We start from the raw sequence: 17,600 nt of genomic DNA on the forward strand, positions 1-17,600 counted from the left end.
ATCTCTGTGTGAACTCTTTGTTTATAACGTACTTTTATTTCATGCATGACAATCTGGTCATAACAAGATGGCAACTGCCATAGTGACAATGTGGCAACTGCCATAATGACAACGTGGCAACTGTCATACTGACAATGTGGCAACTACCTTCATATTAGCATGGCAACTGCTATCACAGTAGGATGACAACTGCCATCACACTTTGATGGCAACTAACACATACATATTATCGTTGGATCATACATTATCCTGCTCTTTTTTTTCTGAACTACAAATTAACCACGATGGCAACTGATATTTTCTTTTCTTTGCAAAATTGTTTTAAATCAGCTCATGTATGTCGACTCTCTTGATCTGTCCACCGTGGATTTCACCGGGATAGGAGGCCCGCCGCCTACTCACAAGTTTGCTGTTTCTGCGTGGACCATCAGCGCTGTCAAGGCTGTGCTTGCCGCAGACAGGGCAACTGATGGCACATATGGAAAACTACAGGTTAGTTTTTGTTTATGTCTTTTTCACACGGCATGCTTACAAATTTGACATGACGCAACCGTCCGTGGTTTATAAGGCATGCTTACAATTTCTTTTTTTGTTTTTCATAGCTGATGGCCAAGCATGCTATAGACTACAGCGTGTTTGGGGGGCCTCAAAAATTTGAAAAGTGGATGGACGTGCACTCAGCTCCGTCTTGCCCTTCTGAGGTAATCAAAATGTCCACATCTACGGTTTGCCGTGGATTACATGTTGATGTCGCGGAAGCGAATGCAGTACGGGTGTTGTTTTGTTGATGCTTCTTGTTTTCGTGCACAGGCGAGGGCACCAGTGGAGCATCTAATTGGGCAGTTTGCATCCGGAATGACCGGCCTGCTCGGGAAGTTGGTTGAGGGGTGGACGTCCCTCAGTGCCTCTGACAGCGACGCGGTTGCGAGGCAGTTCACTTCATTTGTCCCAGAACGTACACATCGGCCAACCGGTTGCCGTGGCCGGTATGACTACAACAGCTCCCAAGAGCCCGGTGACACACAGGATGATGTGGATGGAGACGCTGGCCTCAGCAAGGACGACGACGATGACACCGATGACGATGAACACGCTGAAGTTCGCACATGCGGCAACAAGGGCAAGGATGCAACAGGTGCCCACCCACCGGAGAAAGTGAAAGAACATACGGCTGCGAGAGGCGAGGGGGTTTTGCCATCAAGGAGGGGGAGGGCTCCAGAGGATGTTGGGCAGGGTTCTGCTGGCAAGAGGTCTAGGATCGATCCCGTAGCTGCCAGGAAGAGGTTCGACTCTCAATTTTAGTTTTCTGCTGTGTATCTTTTCTTTGGAACAATCTCATCCATTTCTTTTGCACTTGTTTTTTGTCAAGCGCGGCAATTAGTTTGTTGTCTGACAATTGCCACCTTCTTTTTTCCTTCCATCTGTTGCGTGCAGTGAGCCGACCGCTGGTGGACGAGCAGCTACGAAGAAACAGGCGCCAACGCCAACCCGTGTTTCTGCTCGCTTGAACAAAGGTGCCCCCATTGCCGGTGACATCCCTTCCACCAGGTCTTCTGCTCGTACGACGACGACCAACACCGGGGATCCTGTCGTGTTGCCTGACCTGAGGAAGGCAGTCAAGAAGTAGGTTTCTCCATGTGCTTTTCATTTGAGATAGCGGTTTTTTTCTTGATTTTTCAATGCAACTGGTCTGCTTTGTCACATGTTCTTCTGTTATCATCCCCCACGAGGCAACTGCTGTTTTTTCCAAATGATTTCTTCCTTCATTTTTTAAATGTATGGCAACTCCTATTATCTTTACATGGCAACTGGCATCTAGGCCAAATGGCAACTATTTCTGTACCTAATGGCAACTGTCATCTTTTTTTTTACCATTTTCTTCTGAGAGTTCATCCCCCACCTAATTTTGAAATTGCATTCCTCACAGATCAGACATTTCTATCATTCCTTTTCAATTTGCCTAACTTTGATAACTGCTGCTGTATGGCAACTGCTAACTATGGCACATGGCAACTCATGACCCCCTTACATGGCAACTACCAGCTTTTTCCACTTGTTTTTAGTTTTTTAATGCTTCTATCATTGCAAACATATTTTTTTGTCCATTTTTTCATACCATTTTTCACGTGCTTTTTTTCCTTTGCAGGGTGAAGAAGACTACTACGCGCGGGGCCAAGCATATCAGTAGAGACCCACTCGAACGCCTGCATTCAAAGTTTTCAACAGGTGGCAACTCAGATGTACATGAGGCGCCAGGCGACAATACTGCTGCTGCACCGTCAACTGCTCCCACTAACTCTGATGCAAGTGGCCGACCATCTCCGCCGGCTGCAGATGTGCAGGCTAGAACAACAGGCATCCGTACATCGGGGAGTGACGAGTCGGTATCCGCCAGGACAGCTGAAATATTGCCAACTCTTCTGGCAATGAAGGATGCTGCTGTGAGCCATGCCACCCCATCAGCAAGCGTCGAAGTGGATGCTCCCGAGACCAACCTAGGCAAGGAAGATTCCCGCTCATCTGACACTGATTCCAAGCGCGTGCCTGGTGTCTCACCTGTGTCCATGACAGAAGCGGCTGAGGCGGCACTTCACAAGGATATGCCATCTGCAGATGAGAATCCTGGCACAACAGCTCCAGCTCCTGTCGGTGGAGATACTGCTAAGGCGACCGTTCCGCGTGCTGGTCTTCCACCTAGGCGTCGTAGCCCCCGCAAGCAATCAACAGACATACCCAACGCTCCGGCTGTAGCTAGGAGCAGGAGAGACGAATCTGGTTATGTTCCTGCGTCCACACTGTTCCCGCCACCTGCAAAAATCAATGTGATGGAGAAACCGCAAGACCGGAGCACAACTGATGCAGGTGTCAAGCCGGGCACGAGTGACGCAGAGGAACGCCCGGAGCAGACTGCGCCTTCACCCGCAGCGGAAATCCCCAGCATAAATCTGCGCACTTCCAGGCTCCCAGTCAATGTCGGTGTCCCCTACAGTCCAAACAAGAAGATTGTCATGAAAGCTGCGGCTGAGACCGCTGACAACACGCCCCGCCCTGCAAATAAGGCCGATCATTTTGTAGCGGCCGATTCAGATATGTTTGTCGATCTTTCACCCTTGGATTCTGCCCCGAAAGTCGTTCGTGGTCCGGCCAGTAGGAATGAGAGGCACCCAATGGCCTTTACCCCACCGAGCTTCAGCCTCGGCGTCAGTCAAGATCAACCGGTGGTGCACGATCCTATACCAGTTGCCTTTGCTTTCCCAGGAGGCATGCCCGCAATGATGGCGCAGCCAATGGTCGAGGGCAGGAAGGCTGTCAAGTTCGCAGAGCCAATTGTGCAAGGTACACTCATCACGCACTTACGATTTTCTTGTATACATGTTTGTAGTTTGACTTTTGTCCCAATCACATTCTTTGGGGGTCCTCACTTGTGACGGCAACTGCCATGTGACGACATGGCAACTGGATTTGATGCACCATGTCACCTACGTTTTTTTCTTGCTGCCATGCTGCGTTTGACATTTGGGCAAGCACGTGGCAACTGAAGTTATTTCAACATGGCAACTGTAGTTGCTGTCACATGGCAAATACAGTTCAGTACACATGGCAACTGGATTTGCCACATCATGCCACCTGCATTTTTTCTACCATGCTGCATTTTTTCATACGGCATTCACATGGCAAGTGGAGCCGACACAACATGGCAACTGCAGTTGCTGTGACATGGTACCTACAGTACAACTAGGTGGCAACTACAGTGCAACTACATGGCAATTGTATTTGCTATGTCATAGCGACTGTAGTTGGACCACCCATGGCAACTGCCCCACTTTTTCTACCTACATATCACATCATGGACCTTTACCTCCTCACAATCCATCTGTTTTTGGATTTTATATGTATCCTAACCCACTTTTTTTTATATTCATTGCAGCCACCCCTGAGGAGATTTCACCGTCACTTGATGAAGTTTACCGCATGATCGAGGAGACAGCATTGCAGAGGAGTTCCTCACGAGGGCAAGGGCAATCAAGTTCCAATGTGCCTGCAGATACGGTATCTGAGGATACCATTAGGAGTGTCACCCCTGGTCCTGTGAGGCAGCAGAGGGTAGTTCACCCACCCCCCGCGGAAGACTACGAGCCCGAATTCAGGGCCACTAAGGAACAGACCCAGCTGTACGATATCGTCAAGCGTTTTGGAAATGCGAGGACCAACAGCAAGCACATGAAGGAGCTGAAAGCGTAAATTACCATACCCCATAATCTCTCATCTTGCTTGCTCTTTTTTACCATTTATCTACTTCGTACTTTTTATAAATGGTCCGCTTACGTTTTAGTTCTTTCATATATTTTTTTACTTAGTAGGCATGATTCTTCCATGCTATATCGTTTTCATACAGCTCATGTTTGGACAGAACGAAAGTCATTCAGTGCGGAGCGACGTACGTCGACCTGGGTGATCTTGCCGAGTCCGTGAGGCCAAACGGAAAAATGTCGACGAATGTAGTTGCATGCGGGATCGACTACATCAACAATCACACCGATGTATGCGCCGACAAGATAATCATGCATTACAGTGTGACCTGCAAAATATGGGATGGTGACTTCCACCACAAAATCCTGAGGAACAATTTTGCACAACACGGTGACTTCAAGCTCACACTGAAGAAATATGTGAGTACTCCTTTCCTGTCTGCACCGTTTTTTCACATGGCGTGGTTTTTTGCCAGAACCTGTACTTGTGTTTGTGTGGCAGAAGTTTTCATGTGGCAACAGTTGCCGTGCACACTGACTTCTTGATTTTTTGTATCCCCATGCAAACTATGTGGCAACTTGATAGTAAAATACATGGCTCATTTTGTTCATACAATGGACGGCAACTTTCTTTCAACTACTCCCACCCATAATCAAACATTCTACGTGATTCTAATTTTTTTGTCCCTCTGTTGTTCTTTCATGTGAACTTTGTATCTCATTTCTTCACTTTTTTAAATGCAGGTCATGTTCCCCATGTTCCAGGAGCTTGCACCACACGACCGACACGACAAGTGTGGTCACCACTATGCGGTCTGTCTTGACCTGAAGAACCAACGTATCGAGGTGCTTGATTCAATCCGTTCGGAAGCTGATGCAGACCTTACTACGCATGCCGAATTCTTCATCAAGAACCTCAAAGAGACTTGGAACCGTCACTACGAACATTCAAAGGTCCAGATCAGGCATTTCCCGACTGAGTATGTGGCGACTGTGAAGCAAGGGAACACGTAATTTCTTTTAACCCGCTCCTTCATGTGCCATTTTTACATCAATCCACCCCCTCTTTTTGTTGACACATCTGAACTGAAGTCCATCTTTGCTGCAGCTGTCCATTTTGCGTGTTCACCTGAACTCTTTTTCCTCGTGCAGGACGGACTGTGGCTTTCACGCGCTGGAATACTTTGCAAAGTGGGAAGGCAGAATTGTCCCCGCTATCACAGATGCAACGGTCGTTGAGCTCCGAAAAATCTGCACATGGAACTGGCTGACGAATGAAGATTTCAACAAGCGGTCCGGAGCACGCGAGTTCGTGGAGGAAGCTGTCAAGCAAGTCATCAAGAAGTACAAGTGATCACGTGGCGTTACACACCAGACGCACACCTTACATTCTGTTGTTGAGGAATGTAAGGTACTATCTCTCTGTTCTTTGTCGAAAACTATGTTTTGTGTGCTACGTTATGACTGCAACCTCGTGTAGCCTACTATGTAATGGTGGCGTGTTAGCGACATTTTTAGTGTTTTCTGTAATACATGTGTGGACGTGAACCTATTTTAGGCGTTACATCAGATCTGTTTTTATGTTTATCATTACGACAGTGGTTTCGTCGTTTCTAGCATTGTTTTTTGCTGTTTCGAATGCGTCTGCGATGTTTTCAAAAAAAAGATGGCAAATGTAGTTCAACAGACATGGTTAGTGAAAGTCATCGTCATTTTTTCATTTTTGGCTGTTTTGCTTGTTCTTTTTCATCGCTAATTGCACCGGCTAGCATTGGGTAGGTTTATCATGTAGCCATAACCTTTGCTGCGGTTTATGCACGTTTACGCTTTTTTTTCCAACTTGTTTTCCCATACATTGCACACAACACACTACGTGCTTCTAAACCGCATCGTATTTGTCATGGGGATATATGCCATGCAGAGTCATTACAAAAAGCATCCGGAAATTTTCAGTACAGCTAACATGGCAGATACATCATAAATAACATGGCAGATCCAGTACAACTTACATGGCAAATCCAGTACAACTAACATGGCAGATCCAGTACAACTAACATGGCATATTTAGTATAAAGTAGCATGGCATATTTAGTATAAAATAGCATGGCTTATCTAGTATAAAATAGCATGGCATATTTGGTATAAAATAGCATGGCAGATTAACTACACATAACATGGCAGATTAAGTACCCATAACATGGCAAATGCATTTATCCATTCAATGAATTTTCCTTCTACTTCTGTCCCCCCTCAAGAGTCATTCTCCCAATTAAAAAAATCCCATCGTATAGGGGTACAAAACAAAATGTCCACATGGACCATGTCACAGCGCCCCAATTTTTGCTCATGGATTGCCCGCCCCTTTCTTCGTTTTCTTGTGTTTTGCTTGAATCTCCAGTCCCGACTTGTACCTTATCTCTCTCGGACGACCCTTTGTGATGGAACGGGGTGGGTTCCTGACCTGGGTTTGTGTGCTTGCTGTTCCAGATCCTATCTCCGAGTTTTCAGACGATGGCCCCGTGGATGAAGGCACACTTGATGTGCGGGGGAACCGGTGTAAGGCTTCCTCGGCTTTCCTTTTTTTGATCTCATCAAGCTCTCTTTTCAGTGCCTTCCTGTGTTTTTCTGCGACTCTCGCTGTGTCATCACTCTTGCACGCTTCATCAATTAGCTCAGCATAGTTCTTTGTCAGCACAACGTGCCTCACGGCTTCCATGGTTGACTCAGGTCTCTCGTCATGCACAGCCAGAACTGCGTGTGTTGTCTGCGGCGCCAACGCGTCGTCAGCGTCCCAAGTCCATCGCCTCCTTATGAAATGGCGGGGCATGCGTGTCACAGCGTTCATGTCCATGACTTTTAGTATGTGACAGCACACAATGCCGTCCCGTTCGAATTTGCAGCATTGGCAGTAGTACTCGCCTTCGCCTATCGAGGCTCTGACGAAGTAGTTCCTTCCTTTGTCCGCGTCTTCAGGTTCTGAATCTGACATGCCCAAAATAGAACACACCTTGAACGTATGTTCGTCCACCCGGAAAGCCGTGAACATGCTGGCACGCTTTATTTCTTCCTGGAATCTGCAAGTTTTGTGTGTTTTCTGTTAAACTTTCGTGCGATCTTTTTCTTGTACACCCTTATGTTGTCATGGAAATAGAAATACATTTTGTTTGAACATGGCAAACATAGTTCATTGAACATGGCAAATATATTACGTTGAACATGGCAAATGCAGTACACTACACATGGCAAATGCATTACAACATACATGGCAATTGCAGTACAACAGACATGGCAATTGCAGTACATTTTCAACTGGATATCGTCATTTCCACACCAACATTCCCCAATGGAAGCACATTGCATAAAACATGGCAACTGCATTTTTATTAAACATGGCATCTACAGCTGAGTAAACATGTCAATTGCATTTCAAAAAAAAGGGCAGATGCATTTCATTAAACATGGCAACTGCATTTCAGCATATGTGTCGCCAATATAACATTTTTTTAGCATTTTTTGACATTGGCATTTGCATGCCAACATGCTCCAATGGAAGCACAGCGCATAAAACATGGCAACTGCACTTCATTCAACAAGGGAAATGCACCCGAGCAAGTATGCCAAAACAAAATTTTCATTTTAACATGGCAACTGCATCTGAGTAAGCATGGCAAACAGTATTTCATTAAACATGGCAGCTGCATGTCATGGCAACTGCATTGCACTCTATAAGGCCCCTACTGACTTGGTGCTTTTTATGCAAATAAGACTGTAATGCAACTGACTTACTTGTTAAAGATCTTGTTGGTGTATATCTTGCTCATTTGCCTCTCCATCGGTAAATACGTTAGCAATTTTGGCTGCTTTAGGGCTGTGGTCGCTTCTTGCTGTAGCTCAGATCCCAGAATTTTTTGTTGCAAAGCTGTGTACTGCTTGGCAAACTGTAGCAATGAGTTGCCAGGGCTGACGTACCGCTTTAAAACAGCATTGAACCCCTCGCTGCGCTGCGTAGTCTGCAGAAAGGGGAAGAAGCACTGCATGAAGTAGGCCGGCACCCAGTACATTCGCTTCTCCCACAGGCTAACAAGAGTCTCGTTGTCCTGGACTTGATGTGTTTCAGTCATGGCCATCCAGCTCCTTTCAAACTCCTCCACCGTCAAGCTGTGGTCCACGCACAGCTCGAATGCCTTGTGCAGCTCTGGACGGTCGGCAAAGAACGGTCCTAGCGTCTCCTCAGCCTTCTTTATAATGTGCCACCTGCAGTGCCTGTGCACTGCCAACGGAAAGACCTCCTCTATGCCTGCACGCATGCTGAAATCTTGGTCCGTTATTATGTTCATCGGAGCAAGTCCATCCATGCACTCCAAGAAGGTCTTGAACAGCCAAACGTACCCATCTGTGTCTTCGTTCCGGACGAGGCCGCATCCGAACTGCAACGACTGATTGTGGTTATTTATTCCTATGAACGGAGCGCATGGCATCTTGTACATATTGGTGAGGTACGTCGCGTCGAATGAAATGCAATCTCGGAAATGTTTGTAGGCTCTCCTTGCAGCACCATCCACCCAATACATGTTCCTGACACGGTCCTCATCGTCCAACCTTATCCTGTAGAAGAAATCTGGATCTTCCTTTGCTTTCGCATCGAAGTAGGCTATTGTGGCCTCTATGTCTGCCAACTTGCTCTCTCTACGGTACTTGGCCTGTAGGTTTGTGACGTCAGCTGGTATGTACGGCATGCTACTCAGAGTCCCCTTTTTGCTGTGGATGAGAGATAGTATCTGTACCATTCTTGATGGACCGACGTTACAATCATGTAGCAGCTTTACGAATTTCCTTTCGACGGGGGTGAACCCTCTGTGGGCGGTCAGAAATTTCACCAGGTCGAACTTCTTTATGAGTTTGTGGTTGTGCTCGTCAAAATACTCATTGACCACCCATGTTGCTCCATCTACGTTTAGCTTACACCGGACAGGGCACCCCGTCTTGAGAATGATGCCTCTCTTTCGTTCCGGAACGACAGGCGCAACACCTTTCCCCTTCTTGTTCCTCCGTGCCTTGTGGCACCTCATCTCACCTCTGCTGTACTCATTAGTTTTCTTAATTTTCCTATGGTACTCGGTGTTGACCGCAAATCCATGGAACTTTGCGTATGCCTGGTAGTATTCCTTTGCTTCTGCGAACGATCCAAATCTCTGCCCAATGTATGGTGGCTGAGGTACCACGATCTCGGATTGCCCACCATCTTCATCCTCTTGTGCGTCGTCGTCAGTTTCATCATTCGCTTCAGTATCGGCGGCAGTTCCATCTACTCGAGTGTTGCTAGTGCTTGTGTTCAAAGGGGTGCTCGTCGGCATTGCTGGAATGATTGCCATTCCCGACTCTGACTCGAAATTGTTTGCGGCATGACAGTCTGCTGGCTGGTGGAACGCGTCTTCCGTGCGCTCAGAGCTCCCCGCAGTAGATGTCCCCGCACCGCTGTTCACTGTAGTTGTAGGTTCTGTAATAGAAAAAACAAGCACGAGAGTAAGATTTTTTGGTTGAATAAGATGTGTATCACAACGGATCACACCATCTTCGATTGATTTGGCACGACATATTTTTCAAACAGCAAGCCGTGAGACTGCGTGTGGACATGTGTGGCAGCTGTAGCTGTCCAGTCATGGCAGGTACTGTTCAACAAACATGGCAACTATTGTTTTGCCTACAAAAAACTACAAACAACAAATGTAGTGATGTTTTTTGTGGTTCAATTTTTTTCCTTACCTTGTTGTGCTGCATTTGGCCATCTTGTGTGGTCTGTGACACCAAAATGTCGTGCTCCACCTGCAATTTGTGAAGCTTGCCACGGGACGTTTGCCGTGTCACCACCAGCGTAATACGCTGTAAGCATAGTAGTGGTTGGTCAATTCATGGCAATTTGCAGTTTGTGCTAGCACGGCAACTGCAGTCGCCCCTGATGTGGCAACTGCAGTTTTACTGGCATGGCAACTATAGTTGCATCGGCATGGCAACCGCAGTTGTTCCTCCATGGCAACTGCAGTTGCGATGACATGGCAACTGTAGTTGCTCTGGCATGGCAACTGCAGTTGTTTCTCCATGGCAACTGCAAGTGTCCACTGATGGCAACAACAGTTGTCCAGGGATGGCAAATGTAGTTTTAAATTCATGGCAATTGTAGAAGTCCAGTCATGGCAATTTGGAGCTGCCAACTATGCCCCTTCTGCTAATTGAACATCCGCAACTTCACTTTTTTTATGGACTGACCTGTGTATGACGTCGATGGCAGGTACATGGGTGCTGGCTGATGCCACGTGCTGCATGAAGGCCCTGCATTTTCACCCGTGATAACTCGTGAGTCCTCTTGCCAGTTTTTTTGCATGTCCATTTTTCACGTCCACAGCAGTATGTGTTTTTTTTGGTTTTGCATTACCTTGATTAGCCATACTAGCTAGTTGAGGTTGGTTGCCCGTAAATATGTCAGTGTTAGCGCCTTGTGACTGAACTTGCCATGGGGCCCCCCTGAGAGTGTTTTGGTCATAAGAACCTGCAAAAAAATGGGAGTGTAGGACATAAGTAGAATGTCATCTTCATCGTTGCGAAGTTGGCAACTGCTCTCTTCTTTTTGTTACCACGCATCATACCTACGCCTGCATACTGTTCTAGTAGTGGCAGCAACGGCCCTGCAGAGATGAGTTGACTATACTCTGCTGCATCCCAAGGCGGTGTTTCTGGCCTTTGAGAACCCCAAGCATCAGCGCCACCTTCGCGATTCATCCTTTCCGCGTCTCGATTCTTTTCCGACATGTTCTCAATCACTGGATGATCAAAAAGGCATCAATAATCCACAAGAATTGTATTCTTCTGCTGCTTGCACATGGAAGATAGGGATGGCAAGCAACAGGTCAAAATAGGTGGCAATTGTCATCATACACAAGCGGCAACTGTCGTTACACACAAGTGGCAATTATTTTTTCCCACCCTCTTCATTCAAAAAATCGTCCTTCCTGCCCTTTTTTAGGGATTCCTACTCATCCATTTCATACCCAACTACTTAAGTGCCTAAACTAGGCACCTAAGTTAACCTCAAACGTAGTACATGGCAGATCTGGTGTATTCTGCCTGGCAATTGCGAATATACACCGAACCATGCAGTGTTCTACCCCTATAGTATGGACCCAGTACAAGATCGGGAGATTTTCAGCCTTAAGGATGAGAGGGAAGGACGAGATCGAGAATTTTCACCTGGTTTTAGTTGATCGTGTCTGGAGGGCTGGATTGGAGTGGGCGGCTGGGGATGGGAAGGGTTAGGGTGTGGTTTGGGGTCGGAGCGCCCTACGGATCTGCCCTGGTTGCCATGGCAACCAGGGATGGCCGGCGACGGATGTCGGGGTTCGAGAGGTGGGGGACGATGGCGGCGTACGAGAGAGGGGATGGATCGGAGGCGTGGATCGGCTGGGTCGTGCGGGCAGCCGGTCTTCTGGCCCGGACAGGGCAGTGCGGGCGGGGTTGCCACACACCGGACGTGCGGGCCGTGCTTTTGTGCGCTCGGACGTGGTCGTGCGGGCCGATCCCTGTCTATGCCGCACGAGGCGTGCGGGCGGGTTCCTATCGACGCCAAACGTGTGGCAGTTATTCGGACCCAAGAAGATTCTATAGGAGGCAACACAACATTGCTCGATGTTCGATGAAGTCATACCAATGCACGCTCGATGCCCGACGAAGCCACGGCCAACTGATCCAATCGACGTCAGAACAAGTAACGCCAAAGCACCTCTCGCCTGAATCTTTAGATTTGGTAATTGTTATTTAGCAAGCTTACTTTTTGCTCGACACTTGACAAAGTCACGCCCAACCATCCTTCTGAGTTGCCTTCACCTGAATCATAAAAGTGCGTAGTTATTATTCTGGATACAATCTTCATAGGAATCTTGGCTAACAAAGTTCTAGCCTTCTCGCAGAGAAACACGCAACTTTGCTCGACGTTTGACGAAGTCAAACCAAAGCACGCTCGATGCCCAACGAAGGCACGACACACCAAAGCACGCTCGACGCCCAACGAAGGCACGACCAACTGCTTCAATCAACGTCAGAACAAGTAACGCCAAAGCATCTCTCGCCTGAATCTTCAGATTTGGTAATTTTCATTTAGCAAGCTTACTTTTTGCCCGACACTCGACAAAGTCACGCCCAGCCATCCTTCTGAGTTGCCTATCACCTGAATCATAAAGGTGCGTAGTTATTATTCTGGATACAATCTTCATATGAATATTAGCTAACAAAGTTCTAGCCTTCTCGCAGAGGAAACAATGGCATACAAGAAGCATGGCGACTTCACAACAAGGAAGCAAAACTGGAACATTGAAGTGGAACTCATGAGAATGTGGGACTCAGATCTACAGCCGACGAGCTTATGAGCCTCAATATTATCCAGATGGATGAAAAGGTATTTCCATAGCATATTTAATTGCAAATTGTTCCAACCTTTTAAAACTAAAACAACAATCACTAAGTATATTTTGATTGTTCTTATAGGGCCAAAAATTCATGCTACTGTGTGGCAGAATCTGATACACATAGAAATAAAAGATAAATGAGAAATCTATTTATGTAATTGACAATTTGAAAGGTGAAAATATCGGCACAAGGTTATCCACATTACTACTTCGATAATGCTAGCAAAGACTTGTAGTTGTAAATAAGAACAAGCCAGGAAAGATAAAGAATGCTCAGGTATGTCAATACTTTGTAGTTGTAAATAAGATTTGTCAAGTAATTAATTTTACAATGAACTGATTAATCTCCAACATATGCCATTTGATTACTCACCAAATGAAACCTGTGGAATCAAGAATAAGAGGAAATAACTCATAACCTTCATATTTCTGTCAGATTGAAATTATATACCAGAGTAAGTGCACAATGCATCCCATTCTTAAAATATTAATTGGACTTTCACCATTGCTGTAAGAATTAACTTTTTCTGCTTATACTCTTTAGGGGTAATAAAAATCAGTGGTATTATGAGGTAAGTTTCCTTATTTTTCAAATGAGGATGTAAGCAGCAACCAAACTATCCTTACTGTAACCTCAACAACAGTGCAAAAGTTCAACGATAAGTCCAGTAACGTAACATGCTCTTCTTTTTATTTAGTAATAATATCTAATGCATTGATCATTGTTTAACTAGGGTTGTACCTAAAGTGAACCAGTGCCACAAGAAAATATACAAATCTAGAATATCTGAAACTCGGGAAATTCTTGATAAGTATGAGACTGTATCCTTTATTATTTATGAACTAATGAATCAGATCCAAAAAATTATTGATTAGTAGCTTATCCAGTGAATCTAAGGACTATTTTATTTACTGAGATGGAGAAAGAATACTTAACATCTACCAATAAGGACACCTATTAGATAAGAAATAATATACTGAGAGAGCATCTGTCAGCACTATCAGAACCATGTCATGGTGTAAATTTTGAAATACAGTCAGACATGCACTTCTTTGAATTGTATGTTCTGCAATTTTAAAGTTGTGGAATCAAAAAAATGCAATATAGCAAATATACAGTAAGATTACTTGATAGTGTGTGAATGTTGCCACTATGTCTTTAATACAGAACAGATTGAATACTTTCTTCATATTTTTATATACTTTACGTCTATTTTTGCTAAGTAAAAATTACCTGAACATATATTTGTTCACCATTACCAGCGCGTCCATCAAAAGGCTAGATATTCAGCTCAGATACACCTACCAACCAGAGTTATACATATTACTTATGTTTCACTTCACAACTTGAAGAAATTATGTTTTCCTAATATGTATGATGGAAGCACAATAGGCGGGAACATACCTTGCTTCATAAGCTTAATAGCAAAACATGGTACAAGCCGATCAGCAAGCTCTCCAGTGTTCCACATAAGGTTAGATTTGCCCGGTGTCGCCATTCTGACTACAAAAAACCTTCCCGCATTTAGACTTAGAAGCAAAGCAAATCCACTGACTAATCAAATTACTTCCAAATCAGTAGTCATCTATCAAAATTATTTTCGCACTATGATTCTTAACATCTCAAATAGCACGAAATCACATTGATACAAGACTATCAAAAGTAGGACATATCCACATATGCTAAAGCACTCAATCGTTAATCTTAGATCTTAACAACCCAGATTTTAAGACGCAAGTGTTACATACAGATATTGTTATATACATAGCTCGGCACATCACGTACACGTCCAAATAATTCAACATGCCTTCGGTCGCCCTCATGTCTTCCTATTATTAAATATGTTTTTTTCGCAGCAATGGATAAGAGACAACAGTGAATAGGACTCGAACATGTATACTGAATCAGGAGCACATCTACGTAAATAAAAAAAATTTATCATAACTCCAGATGGTATCGGACTCCAACATGCATACCCAATCAAACAAGAGGCACACCTCATGTGCTCAGATATCTAAACACACATATGCATGCAAATTACAGATCTGATTAGAACTACAAATGGTGTCCGCCACAACAACCCATATAAACATCTCCAACCAGCAACACATGCACAAGCCCAAAAGAGTAGACGTCATCCAAAAACTACATCACGAATACTCCACGGAAGAAATTGAAGTCAGCCAATACGACGACGCAATCACACGACATGGAACTCAACAGTCACACCAAACAAAGCCACGCCCAACCGCTTCACAGGACAAGCAATTGGGCATCGGACGAAGTCCTGCTCGACTATAGTGTCACGTAAATCACCAAGTTTGGTAATTATTACATACTTTGTAAGCTCAATCATTATGGACAAAAAAAATCCATAGTTATAACTTCATCCATTGATAACTATTTGGCCATTCGTTTTGAAGCAAAAGATCTGAGTACGAGAAGTTGAGCGACTTAACGACAAGGGAAGAAAACTGGAACATTCAAGTGAGTGTAATTAGAATGGGATTCAATTATCCTACAACAGATGAGTTTCTCTGCCTAGATATGATCATGACTTCTTGACAAAGAACAGGTCTATTATTTATATATGTAGTTGCAAACTATTTTATTCTTTCAAACGACAATTACTAAGTATATTTGATCATTTTCCGAAGTTTAAACAATTCATAATACTATCTGGAAGAATTTGATAGAAACTTTCTAATCAAAGATCAATGAGCAGTCTATTTACGCATTTAGCAATTTTAAAGTTGCATAATCCAAAAAATGCAATATATTTAGAATGATGGAAGCACAATAGACCGGAACATAGCTTGCTTCATAAACTTAATAGCAAAACATGATAAACACCAATCAGCATGCTCTCCAGTGTTCCACATACGGCTAGATTAGCCCGGTGTCGCCATTCTGACTACAAAAAAACTTCCCACATTTAAACTTAGAAGCAAAGCAAATCCACTGACTAATCACATTACTTCCAAATCAGTAGTCATCCATCAAACTTATTATCGCACCAGGTTCCTTAACATCTCAAATAGCATGAAATCACATTGATACAAGACTATTTTAGGCATATTCTAATTGTTTTAAAGACATTATTGCATGTACTTTCTTCAGTTTATCGACCTTAGTAACAAAACTACTATGTCTCATATGGCCTTTTAAATTCAAAGAACCCATGAAAAAAAACTCTTCAATATCATACACAGCGCCGACAATATAGTAAAAAATTCAACCACTGTACGTCGATTAACACATATGAACCAAATTCCAATTAGTAAATGAAAGCCTTTACAACAATTATGTACTAGGATATTTCCTAGATTACAATTACAAGTACATACTTAATTCTTCATTGTCAAAACAGGTGTTTAAGAAAAACTAAGCTTTAAAATTACCAAATTCCTTATAAATAAGTTTTACTGTGAAACTAATTAACTAATTACGTACATATGTAATTCTAAGCAAGAGGAGAATCGACAGAACGATGAGAGAATAGGAAGGGATTCATACCTATCTCTTCTCCAGCACCTGAGCTAATAGGAGAACCACCGCACTGTGCAGTCCACGGCGTGACTTGCTTACATTACCCACATATAGATCTCATGGACCATAACCACGGTGCCATCCGTTGTCCCGTGCATTTAGATCCAACCATTCTCCGCCGCGTGAGTTCACCTGGGAAATTCACGAATTGGTGCAGCCCTCTCCGTGAGCTCCACCAGCGCATCCCCCGATCTACCAACATCCAGCACCTCAGCTATGATAGCTAGCCGCCGGCCATGACGAGGTTGAGCGGCATGCCACGTTCTCCATTGCCCTCCCCGTGGCCTGCCAGCAGACTCGATCCGGATGCTGGAGAATAGGCTGGGAATTAGTTTCCTGCTGGCACCAACGACATCTTCCTTAATCGGGGGAAATGGCACATCTGGATGAGCCTGGTGGGGATCGAACGAGATGAGAGCTGGTGGGGGATCGAACGAGATGAGGACAGAATTGGACGGGCTGTTTTACTTGGAGAAATAAAAAAAAATTGAGGGGTAAAACCAAGTTTTATTCATGAAAATCCACATGGAGTGGGATACAACTTTGGTCATGAGGCACTTCAAACCACACATGGCGCCCCGGACCTCTAGCAAGTGAGAACTTGGCTAATCTATGTGCTTCATAATTCACAGCACGACTCTCAAACGTAAAATTACATTGAAAATTGGATGATCTTATGGTTATCTCCTCAACAATCGCTCCGTAAATCCCGTGTGATCTCCTGTTGATATCCGATACAACTTGGCTGCAGTCCGATGCCACAACAAAGCTCGCGATGCCCAAATCTTCAGCCAAGGACAGTGCTTCCCGACATGCCACTGCCTCAAGGGTGGCCGAGTCTACCACCCCTTCAATAACCAAAGCGAAGCTGCCCATAAAGTTTCCCCACTCATCCCTACATACAGCCGCTGCTGATCCTCCTCTTCTTGTCACTACTCCAGCATCCACGTGAATTTTGCAACTACCCGCTGGTGGCCTCTTTGGCCGACGTTGGCCAGTGTGGCCTAGTCCCGAAGCGTTTGCCCTCCCCAGATCATTGGGCTTCAGTGCATCTAGTTCAGCAATGAACCTGATGACGAAACTGTGGGTAGCTTGGGGACTCTGAAAGATGGACTCATGGATAGCCTTACGTCGTGCGTGCCAAATTGCCCAAAGAGTGACAGCAGTAAGGACGAAGTGCTCGTGTGATAACAATTGCATCAGTGAAAACAACCATTGTCTTGCGCTTGGTTCCTTGTTCTCTATGATTTTATGTGTGATATCCTCCTCCATTAGAGCCCAGACACTTCTTGAAGATGAGCACTCCAACAGAGAATGGTGCCAAGAGTCCTACGCTCCACATAAGCT

The 17,600-nt window shown here is 44.8% G+C and overlaps 2 protein-coding genes across 2 annotated transcripts; one reads left to right on the top strand and one right to left on the bottom strand.

Moving 5' to 3' along the window:
- The first annotated feature begins 3,205 nt into the window (after positions 1-3,205).
- Positions 3,206-4,851, top strand: LOC123106980 (uncharacterized). Its single transcript, XM_044528997.1, has 3 exons — positions 3,206-3,336; positions 3,929-4,238; positions 4,412-4,851. Exons 1-3 carry the CDS (start codon positions 3,264-3,266, stop codon positions 4,794-4,796), a joined length of 768 nt encoding a protein of 255 aa, XP_044384932.1. The 5' UTR covers positions 3,206-3,263; the 3' UTR covers positions 4,797-4,851.
- Positions 4,852-6,510: 1,659 nt separating this feature from the next.
- On the bottom strand, positions 6,511-16,738 carry LOC123103553 (protein FAR1-RELATED SEQUENCE 5-like). The gene is made up of 9 exons (XM_044525170.1): positions 16,221-16,738; positions 14,109-14,207; positions 10,892-14,005; positions 10,681-10,794; positions 10,515-10,577; positions 10,014-10,130; positions 8,354-9,747; positions 8,037-8,260; positions 6,511-7,324 (listed from the first exon to the last, which is right to left on the bottom strand). The coding sequence occupies exons 3-9, from the start codon at positions 11,052-11,054 to the stop codon at positions 6,595-6,597; spliced, it is 2,805 nt and encodes a 934-aa protein (XP_044381105.1). The 5' UTR covers positions 11,055-14,005; positions 14,109-14,207; positions 16,221-16,738; the 3' UTR covers positions 6,511-6,594.
- Positions 16,739-17,600: the final 862 nt, after the last annotated feature.

The sequence above is a fragment of the Triticum aestivum genome, chromosome 5A, assembly GCF_018294505.1.
Source record: "Triticum aestivum cultivar Chinese Spring chromosome 5A, IWGSC CS RefSeq v2.1, whole genome shotgun sequence".
Classification (NCBI taxonomy): Eukaryota; Viridiplantae; Streptophyta; class Magnoliopsida; order Poales; family Poaceae; genus Triticum; species Triticum aestivum.

What these genes read in the sequence shown, in the direction of transcription:
- LOC123106980 (XM_044528997.1), top strand. Translation starts at nt 3,264, where the DNA reads ATGCCCGCAATGATGGCGCAGCCAATGGTCGAGGGCAGGAAGGCTGTC. An exon ending in CGCAGAGCCAATTGTGCAAG is followed by an intron (nt 3,337 to 3,928) that starts GTACACTCATCA and finishes TATTCATTGCAG; the next exon opens with CCACCCCTGAGGAGATTTCA. An exon ending in CACATGAAGGAGCTGAAAGC is followed by an intron (nt 4,239 to 4,411) that starts GTAAATTACCAT and finishes ATGTTTGGACAG; the next exon opens with AACGAAAGTCATTCAGTGCG.
- LOC123103553 (XM_044525170.1), bottom strand. Translation starts at nt 11,054, where the DNA reads ATGTCGGAAAAGAATCGAGACGCGGAAAGGATGAATCGCGAAGGTGGC. An exon ending in GCCATCGACGTCATACACAG is followed by an intron (nt 10,131 to 10,514) that starts GTCAGTCCATAA and finishes CTATGCTTACAG; the next exon opens with CGTATTACGCTGGTGGTGAC. An exon ending in CCATGACTGAAACACATCAA is followed by an intron (nt 8,261 to 8,353) that starts GTCCAGGACAAC and finishes CCCTTTCTGCAG; the next exon opens with ACTACGCAGCGCAGCGAGGG.